Source organism: Macaca fascicularis, chromosome 17, assembly GCF_037993035.2.
Source record: "Macaca fascicularis isolate 582-1 chromosome 17, T2T-MFA8v1.1".
Lineage (NCBI taxonomy): Eukaryota > Metazoa > Chordata > Mammalia > Primates > Cercopithecidae > Macaca > Macaca fascicularis.
Genome location: NC_088391.1, coordinates 5061699 through 5072371, shown reverse-complemented (window position 1 = coordinate 5072371; position 10673 = coordinate 5061699). Strand labels below are relative to the sequence as shown.

The following is a 10673-nucleotide window of genomic DNA, read 5'->3' as shown; positions in this document are numbered from 1 at the left end:
ACAACCCACAGAATAAAAGAAAATATTTGCAATCATATATTTGATAAGGTACTTGCATGCATAATTATAAAGAACTGTTAGAGCTCAACAATGAAAAGATAAATAACCCAAATAAAAATGGGGAACTGATTTGAAGGGATTTCTCAAAAAAAAAAAAAAAAAATATATATATATATATTTATAAATGGCCAATAGGTACATGAAAAGATGCTCAACAATACTAATCACCAGGACAAGCATATCAAGTCGACAATGATATGCCACTTCACGCCTATCCTAAAATGGCTAGAAAAACAGATTACAAGTAGTAATTTGGTGAGGAAGTGGAAAAAAGGGGGTCCTTACACACACCCTACTGGCATGCATGTAAAATGATGCTGCCACTTTGGAAAACAGTCTTGGAGATCTTTAGAATGTTAAACATAGTTACCATAGACTCAGTAATTCCACTACTAGGTGTATACCCTAATGAAGGGAAAACAAATGTCTACATAAAAACTTGTACCTGATCAGACAGTAGCATTACTCGCAATCACCATAAGGCGGAAACAATCCAGTGTCCACCCACAGATGAAGGGTAAACAAAACATATCCATCCAGTGGAATGTGATTCAGCAATAAGGAGTGAAGCACTGTTACACACAACATGGATGAACCTTGAAAACGTTATGCTAAGTGAAAAGCCAGTGACAAAGGACCACATATTATACGATTCCATTTATATGAAATGTACAGGATAAGCAAATCCATAGGGACAGAAGTCGTGAAGTTAGGGAAGGAAGAATGCAGAATGACTGCAGCTGGTACAGGGCTTCTTTTGGGGGGGATAAAATGTTCTGGAAATAGATAGTGGTGATGGTTACAAAACAGTGAACAATATTGAACACCACTGAACTGTATATTCAATAGGTAAATTCTATGATATATCAATAATATTTCAATAAAACTGTTATAAAAGAAAGCTCTTTCTGTCCTGTATCAGATCCTTTGTATTAATGAAGTGTCCAAAGTTTCCAAAATACTTGGATTGTTACTTACCTCAAACCTTATTTCCCACTGTTCCTCTTCATACTTTTTATCATGATCTGATCTTGGTTTCTGAAATAATATAGTATTGAGTAAAATCACCTTTAGCTATATTGTTTTAAGGTACTTTCCATATTTCATCCCCACAAAAACTGGGTGCATTTTCTTGTTGGTATTCATTTGTTAATTTCAGATCAATTACAGGAAAATCTAATGTTCTGAATAATCTCACCATCTTAAGTTTTCAACAATCAGAAACTTCAAATGTATGTTAACACATGTATGTCAATGCTAATTCATTTATTGTAAGAGTGGGAGGTCTTACCTTTCCCTTTAAAATGTTCACAGTGAATAGTACAACTAGAACAGAAAGACTAAGTAATCTTTATAAAACTTGTTTAATAACGGACGGAACCTCTTTTACACACACACACACACACACCCCCCACTCACCCACAACCACACCTCTGCTTTAAAGAAAAAGCTGGCAGTGAGGATTACAGGTACAAAGTTATAGCACAATTTCTATTTGAGAGAAGAAAGTAGTTTTCTTTATCCATGGAACAATGTTTGGTTGTGTACTATCACCAAAATGAATATAAAAAGTCTAAAAAGTAGACTGCAACTCTAGAAATAAAAATATCTTGTGATATAAAATATAATGATGCAAAATCTATTCCTATAAAAGATTTATAGCAGCTTGAAATGTGAAACCATATCTTGTAACAGGCTATAGTTTTTAAAGCACTAAACCACAGAAGCACCAGGCAAGGAATGAGCCAGTAATGGAAGCTAAGTTCAAAATGTGCCTCTGGGTTTCCTGTGAGAAGGCAAATGAGAGAAATTTTGTAATACATGGCTTTTGTGTCAAGTAAAAGGAAAAAATATTTGACCTGGAGCAAGAGCCCTCTTCTGGTATTGAATTCTATAGAGATTTTAGAACGTGCATCCCTACATTCAAACAACACTTAATAGCATGGGCATCACACTAGGTTTGAAGGTACAGAAACACTGATTGAATCTTAATGTAATTAAAGTCTTTTACAGGACACTTATAAAGCATGACACAGTCTTATTTATCTTTCTCAGCAAAAATGTGTAAGTCCTCTAGACTCTCTTAATAGATCAGATATGTAGAATCATATTTAAGACATAGTGTAAGACAAAATGTGACATTTTAACTAGTCTGTTCTACACTTTAGATTTTTATAGAAAAATAGTTCACTTACTTCTTTCAACATCTCCTCAGTATGTTCAGAAGTACAGTATTTATAGTATGCCATAAAATAAGAAAGTGACATTCCATCAAAATAGAGGTGAATAGACAATTTCTCCCACGGATTTTTAGGTAATTCCTATTTAAAGTTCAATAAAGGTTATTATTATAAAAATAAACTCCATTTGATGACATTTTTATAGTCAGCAAATATTAAATTTAGCTTCTGACAATATAACAGTATTAACTAGACAGTTTGGCTAGTGACTCATTTCATAGAATTTTCTGGCCGGGCGCGGTGGCTCAAGCCTGTAATCCCAGCACTTTGGGAGGCCGAGGCGGGTGGATCACGAGGTCAGGAGATCGAGGCTATCCTGGCTAACATGGTGAAACCCCGTCTCTACTAAAAATACAAAAAACTGGCCGGGCGTGGTGGCGGGCGCCTGTAGTTCCAGCTACTTGGGAGGCTGAGGCGGGAGAATGGCGTGAACCCGGGAGGCGGAGCTTGCAGTGAGCCGAGATCACGCCACTGCACTCCAGCCTGGGAGACACAGCGAGACTCTGTCTCAAAAAAAAAAAAAAAAAAAAAGAATTTTCTTCCTGGTATTTTGACATGCTATAAGGGAGTAATACTACTACTTTGGTTTATGTGACATACACTTACAAGTCATTAGAGTTTTCTAGTTATTCACCACAAAATAACTAAGTTATATATAATCCCAATTCCCAAATACATCGCCTTTAGATGATACTAACAAATTACACTACGTAGAAAGAGAAAGAAAAGGTTACGTTCAGAGGTGGAGAAATAAAGTTTCATTTAAAAATCCAAAATTGGCGGGACTCGGAACAGTCTACTGGGTACTGAATGTGTCCCTAACTGATAAGCTGACCCACAGCAATTCTCTTCATTTGCACTGATACCACCTTTGTCCAAACTCACTGCTCCTCACTGTTTTACTGCTCCTCACTGAATTATGGTTGCTGCCTCCCAGCAGATCTTGTCCTCTCTCTTCTTATCATTCAGTCTTCTGCCAATGCAGTCCCCTCCTGCCTAGCCCTGCTCCTGCCTCAGCACTCTTCTCCCTGCACCCATGTGGTCTGTCCTCTAACCATTTTAGGGTCTTGACTCAAATGTTACCTTTGCAGTGACATCTTCCCAGATGCATGTTTAAAGTGGAACCTCCTCCCTAGCCATGCCATTCCTATCAGCCTTTCCTGCTTTGTTTTTTTTCTCTTAGCACCCATCACTATCTAATATTCCTCATAGTTTATTTTCTCTTTCCCACCACTGAAATGGAAGCTTTAGAAAGGCACAGATTTCTTACTGCTGAGCCCCCCAGCTGTGTGTCCAGACCTACAGCAGAGGCTAGCACCTAAGAGGCCCTCGGTCAGCATCTCCCTTTGTGTACAAGTGAGAGGAGTGAGTCTGGGCAAGGCCTGCTGTCAGTTGGGTTGTGTAGAATGCACATTCATGGTCTCTGAGACACCTGGCAGCCTTTGCTATACCACAAGCTGTTCTTCTGTGTCAAGCAAAACAGCAATGAAAGCTGTCTAGACAAACTAAAAATTTCAATCTCTACCATATTTCAGCGACTTGCCATGGAGACTAAGTAACCAGGGAGGGACTCTCAGTACTAACAAAAGCTACTTTCTTATTTAAGTGAGTCTGTGCCTCCTTTAGGTTTTTATCACTCTATCATCATCCTTTAATACAGAAATACTTTCCTTACCATATATCTTCCCACTCGGGTCCTGCAAACATAGCAGCTGCAGGTTGATCTCATTACCTCACTGCTCAGAAACCTCCACTGAGGCTGTCCCTACCAACCTCGCCAACTGGCCCCTACCTCTCCTGAATGCTATTCACTACCACTACTCCTCACAAAACCTCCACTATTCGAGTCCAACAGTTATACCCTTTCCCTAAAACGTCTCTCTGTACCTTTGTGCATTTCATTTCCCCAGTCAGGAGAACATTACTATCTTTAAGGGCTACCTCAATTCTCACAATCTCTAAATTCCTATTACATTTACCAATTTTTTTTTTTTTTTAACCAATCACTTGGCTCTTGGCATGTTACTTTGTAGTGCAAATGTTCTAGGTTTTTGTCTTGTTGCACTAACCAGATATGTGCTTTGAGGACACAGATCGTGATAGACTCCCTGAACTGCCTGTACCTAAGACAGTGCTGAGTGTTCCGCACCATCTTGGAAACTGCTACATATAAACATGCCCAACAATTTAATACCGCTCCCTGTAACAAAACAAGCTGTTAACAAAGAATCTTTCATATTAGTGACTTTAATGGTTATGAAAGTTCTCAGGAGCTTGTTCAAAATCAGGCTTATTTAAAGCAAGCCTAGGAACCAAACTGGTAGTTTCTTTTATGCTAACAAGTATTCACCATAAGAAGGTATATACCATTGCTTATCAAAAATATCCCTGAAATTATGTTAATTATAATATTTTATGGCAAATAATTTATACCACCTATATATACTTGAAATTACCATGACGTGAATGTCCACCTCTCTCTTTGAAAGCAGTTGTTGAAGAACTTCTATTGCATCTGGTTGCCAGACATTCCCAACCTATTTGGGATTAATAAACTCAGATTCTTTTATGCTTTCATAAAATAAGATCAGGAAGCAAATTAAGATATACAAAAGTAGCCATAAACAAATAATATCGGAGAGTAGTACAAAATACACAAGCAGTTCTCAGAGAATATCATAGGTACATGATAAAAACATTTAAAAATGAATAATTTGAGTACTCATTTTATGCTTTAAAAATATAAACCTGTTCAGCCAGAGGTGAGAAAACACACACACACATCCTACATTTAAAAATATTACATGTAAAACTTTTTTAAAAGACCAATATGCCAATGCAGTGCTTGTACAAGACCTGCAGTGTGTATTCATTAAGGAATAGTGATTGTTACGTTTTTATGCGCGGAGAGGTTCACATGGAAAGGAAGTGAGGCTTCCTGCCAAAGCAATATGCATCAACCATCTCAAGTGGACCCTCTGTCCCCAGCTGATCCTTCAGGTGACTACACTTACGGTGGACATCTTGATGGCAGTATCAGAAGGGACCATGATACGGTTTGGCTGTGTCCCCACCCAAATCTTATCTTGAATTGTGATCCCCATGTGTGGAGAGAGGAACCTGGTGGGAGGGGACTGGATCATGGGGCAGCTTCCCCCACGCTGACTGAGTTCTCACAGAGCTACGGTTTTGAAAGAGTTTGGCAGTTTCCCCTTCAATCTCTTTTTCTCCTGCAACCTTGTGAAGAAGGTATGTGCTTCTCCTTCACCTTCCACAACAACTGTCTAAGTTTCCTAATGCCTCATCAACCACGGAGAACTGTGAGTCAATTAACCCTCTTTTCTTCATAAATTACCCAGGTTTAGCTACGTAGTATCTTTACAGCAGTGTGAAAATGGACTAATACAGATCCTCTGTCAAAAAAACCCAGCTAAGCCACTCCTAATCCCTGAACCACAGAAACGGTATGAGATAATGAAAGTTTATTGTTGTTTTAGACCACTATGTCTCAGCTTAATTTGTTACGCAGCAAAACAGAATAAGGCACTCTTTTATCTGATCTCCAGCTTCAAGTTTGTTGTAATTTCATTTGATAAAAAAATAAACTTTTGCAATCTTATACCTTCCCACTTATGAACATATCTCTTCATTTATTCACATGTTTTACAGCCTTCAGTTTAATTTTGTAACTGTCTTCATAAAGGCTGTTTAGCTGTCTTAGCAATTTATTTGTTGGTGTTGTATTACTTTTTTGTTACAACTGAAATTTCATTTTACATTCTAAATATTTCTAAAAAAAATTAGTAAAAACTAATATTTAAAATTAATCATCCCACAAATTATTATGTACTCACAGGTGTGGTATTATGGAGCTGACAAGGAATACAGAACTGGGGTATATCAGGATACAGCAAAATAGGGTAAAGATGGCACTGTGGAATCTTTTCAGTGAATCCATGATCTAAATATTGTACCTGAAACAGGCCAAATAAAATTCACAGTTAAAATTTATTGTTAAAAGCTAGGGGACAAAGGGAATTTCCTGTTATTTGAAAAAAAAGTAAAAAGATAGGCCAGGCTTGGTGGCTCATGCCTGTAATCCCAGCACTTTGGGAGCCAGAGGTAGGTGGATTGCTTGAGCCCAAGAGTTTGAGACTAGCCTTGGGAACATGGCAAGACCCCATCTCTACCAAAAATACCAAAATCAGCTGGCTGTGGTGGTGTGGGCCTGTAGTCCCGGCTACTCAGGATGCTGAGGTGGGAGGATTGCCTAAGCCCGGGAGGTCAAGGCTACAATGAGCTGTGACTGTGCCACTGCACTCTAAGCCTGGTGACAGAGAAAGAACTTGTTTCAAAAAAAATAAAAGACATCATGAGAAGTTCAAAATATGGATTTTTAAAATTCCCAGGAAAAAAAAGCAATACTGTATTTACTCCCTCTTCCGATAGTGTATCAAACCTCATGGTAAAAAAGGTTTTCTTACACATAACCCATCAGACTTTTTTTGAAAAAAACTGGGTTTTATTGGATTTACAAATTCCTCAAGAACAATCCCTTTTTGAAATGCTTTAATTTTGATAATTCAATTTCTAAATTGTCTTAAGAATAAGGAATGCCAATAAACTATTTCTTCTGTCCCAACATAAGGAAATGAACATATGACTGTTTAATTGGATTTGCTTGGCAATTACCATTAAAAAATAAAATAGAATTAAACAAAAATGTCTGAATACCTCACAGATAATTAAGGTATGGTTTCATGAGATGTTTATTTCTTAATGTGAATTACAGGATAAACTTTAAAAGATACCAGGTTAAGAAATGAAAAATCCATTGTGCATACTAAAAATGTAAAGTGACCACATGAAAAAAATAAAAGGTGATGATTAAACTATCAAAGTTCTTTTAAGTAAGTTAAAATAAACAGGTATTTGGACAGCAGGAGAGTTTTTATAAAAGTTCACCATCTTATTTATTTTGATTCTACAAATGTAAAGTTCATGAAGTATGATAACTTGATGAATACTGAATTTCATTTTACCTTTGTAAAGAAAAAAAGGTCAGGGGTTATGTGAGCAACTCAAATGTATGTATAGGTGAATGTATGTCACTTTGCACATACATTCAAGTTGCTCGGATAACCCCTGTAACTATCCAGATGTTTAAGTACTCACCCCAAATTTGAAACTATTTTACTTCTATGAAAACCATTAAAAGTTTGTAGTTCAATAGAAAAAGCGTAAGACTTAGAATCAGAAGTTCAGGAATCAGATGCTTGGATATTAACTCTAGCATTACTACCCAGTGACCCTGGCAGGTCACTGAACCTAAATTTCAATTTTCTTTTTAGTAAAATGGGAATAATAATCTATGTCTAGGATAAGTGTAAACAAATTATAAAATACAAATGCATATAGGTGAAGGAAGCTAAAAAACCTGAAGTGCTATGTAATCATTAGGTATCATCATCAAACAGAAAATAAACTCCTGTCCAGGTGGAAACAAAACACTTTTTCACTTAAGCTTTTCCTCCCCTCACTCCAATTGAAACTAAAGTTTTCCACACACACACACACGTGTATATATACACACACACGTGTATATATACACACACACACACGCACACATATCTTTCAAAGGATATAGCTATTTTTGAAGATTTTGAATGAAACCTGAGTGTTAGTTATCTCATTATTCTGGAAAGGTAAATTAGTCGTTATTCTGAAAAACTAACTGGGCCATAAACAAATTTGCTAGTGAGATATTTAACATACTGGAAAACACTCTTTTACTTAATACTATGTGTGGAAACAGGGCTACCAATTGTAACTCAGTGGTCCATCCATTAACCAATGATCAAATCTCTCCCTATTTTTTGCTTATTCAGGTTACTAAATATATTTGCAAATAACACAAAAAATTATTACAAACAAAAGTATAACATAACTGATGTTCCTACATGATTTTCATCAAAAGATGTTTTAATCCAATTTTCTTGTGTTCAAATGCAAAAGACTATTTAATGCTACAGCATTTAACCTTAGAATAGTCATGAAAGAACATGAGACTCACTCGGACGGCGCCACCTACAACCTCCATCACCTTGCCACGATACCACAGAGTATCGGATCCTCTTACTGCACATGCTTCTCCTTTTTTCCAGAAATAAGGCTCCAAAAGACCAAGGCATTTTAAATTACTTTGAATTTCATTTGTCATTTTGATTAGCTCAAATTCTGAAAAAAAGTGTTAAGGATAGAAAGCATTAAGGAAAATTCCCTATCATTTGTCAATTTAATGACTTCATCTCTTCAGTAGTACAGTTAAAAATCAGTCTCCAAAACACAACTTTGGTAAAAATCTGTGTGCGTTTTAAAACATACTAGTAACAGCATATAAACAATATTATGATCTTTGCTTATATTTTGAGAGTACAAATATCATAAGGAGCTCTAAATACATACCAGCTAGCCTAATACGAAAGTACTACCAATTCAAAATAGGGTCAGTTTGACAGCCCTAAGTAAAACAGAACACAGGTTATATATTACTTGATGCTCAGATACAGTATAATGATGGGGATACAAATTAAAATTTCAATTTTGCTTTTATTGCTAATTGGCCCATGATTTCCACATATATCCATAACGGATACCACAGAAGGCAAGCTCTGGAGTCAGTCAGCATTCCAATCTTACGGCAGTTGTGTGATCTTGGGTGGTTAGTTCCCTTACCTCCAATAAGCCTCAGTTTATCCTTCCAAAATAACACCACCTATTCTGGGCGTAACAGCATCTTCCGGGAATAACAGTACCTGTCAGCATCATCAAGCACTGCAGGAAGATTAGATGTAAAGCATCCAGCACACTGCCTGGCAGATAACAGGCTACTAGTTTGAACAATGACTATTTATACATGTCAAGCAAAGTTCCTGGGTTAAGTACTATTACTACAGGTCTCAAACGTTATTTTTTCTAGAACAGCCAATTGTACCCATTTTATTCTGTCTTTCAAATTTAAAAATGTATTTAGGAGATCAACAAATGAGAGAAAATTTTCAGTAAATTCACAGCTACCATACCCTTATCCACAGGTACTAACTAGGAGCTAATGACACTAAGCCCTACGAGTGCTATAGTTATCAACTACTCCGATGGGCCCAGGTTATAGTCAGGAAGCATTTGCACACAAGCCTAAAAATCTCAGGAGGGACCTGAATATTCTCAAAGGTTCCTAAAGTTCCAGTCATTTGTTGTGATTTCTTTTCTCATTCTCAAGAAATATAAACTTCTGTATTTATTTTATTTTTAGAAAATGAGACAAGGTGTCACTCTGCTGCCCGGGCTGGAGTTCAGTGGCATGAACGCAGCTCACTACAGCCTTGACCTCCTGGGCTCAAGCAATCCTCCTACCTCGGTTTCCTGAGTAGCTGAGACCCAAGGCATGCACCACCATGCCCAACTCATTTTTGCATGTTTTGTAGTGATGGGGTCTCACCATGTTGCCCAGCCTGGTCGCGAACTCCTGGGCTTAGGCAATCTTCCCGCCTTGACCTAAAGTGCTGAGATTACAGGTGTGAGCCACCGCACCCAGCCTGCATTCTGTTTTCATAGAGAGCCTCCAAACTTGTCTAAGTGACAGGTCTTACAAATCTGGAAACCCTCTACCCACATCTCCAGCATCTTAGTCCCAAGGTGAGGAAAATAAGGGAGACACAATGGTGGAAAGCAGGTTAATTTATGCTAGTCCTGATCTAACAGTCATTTTAGCAGCCTATAAAGCTGGTTTCATGTTGCTTCTCTTCCATGATGGGAGAGTACTGAGGATGTCTATATCATCACTGGTGGCCTAAGTTCTAAATTCTGCCAACCACATGTGCCATTGCCACTCTCACGTATACAAAAAAATGGGGCTCCAGGATTTTTATATTCTCAAGGATCCCAAGGTTTACAGATGCACAAAAATACTGAAATCATGGAGGAAAGAGTAAAATACTGAGTGGCAGCCCTCATATATCATGATGCTAAAAACACAACTACTTCATCATATACCTAACTCCCTTATTCTTACCAAACTTCATTACTTCTATTCTTCCAGCCAGGCTGAACCCCTTTGTCTTATCTATGCCTACCTCTGTACAAGTTCTTTCCCTAAAGCTCCTAACTCTAAAAACGTCTTCCAGTGTTTTTTCCTGTCCATATCTATCTATATTTCCAAAGCCATGGGGTTTGCAGCGTGTCTCAAAAAAGTTACCCTTCCTCATCTCTAGCCTAACTTTGCCTTTGCTTTGTGACCTTGCAACACTCTGCACACAGTGTGTCCCACAGAAACAACAGGGTATAGTGAAGAAAACACACGATTTAAGGAGCCAA

The 10673-nt window shown here is 37.5% G+C and overlaps 1 protein-coding gene across 1 annotated transcript in view; it reads right to left on the bottom strand.

Annotated features, from left to right (window-relative positions):
• Window positions 1-10673, bottom strand: part of RNF17 (ring finger protein 17) — a 113020-nt gene that overhangs the window by 12704 nt on the left and 89643 nt on the right. Inside the window, exons 27-31 of the mRNA XM_005585492.4 lie at window positions 8374-8537; window positions 6155-6274; window positions 4757-4837; window positions 2256-2381; window positions 1039-1098 (exon numbers count right to left, since the gene is read on the bottom strand). Coding sequence (XP_005585549.3) covers window positions 1039-1098; window positions 2256-2381; window positions 4757-4837; window positions 6155-6274; window positions 8374-8537 — 551 coding nt within the window. The remainder of the gene's footprint in view (window positions 1-1038; window positions 1099-2255; window positions 2382-4756; window positions 4838-6154; window positions 6275-8373; window positions 8538-10673) is intronic.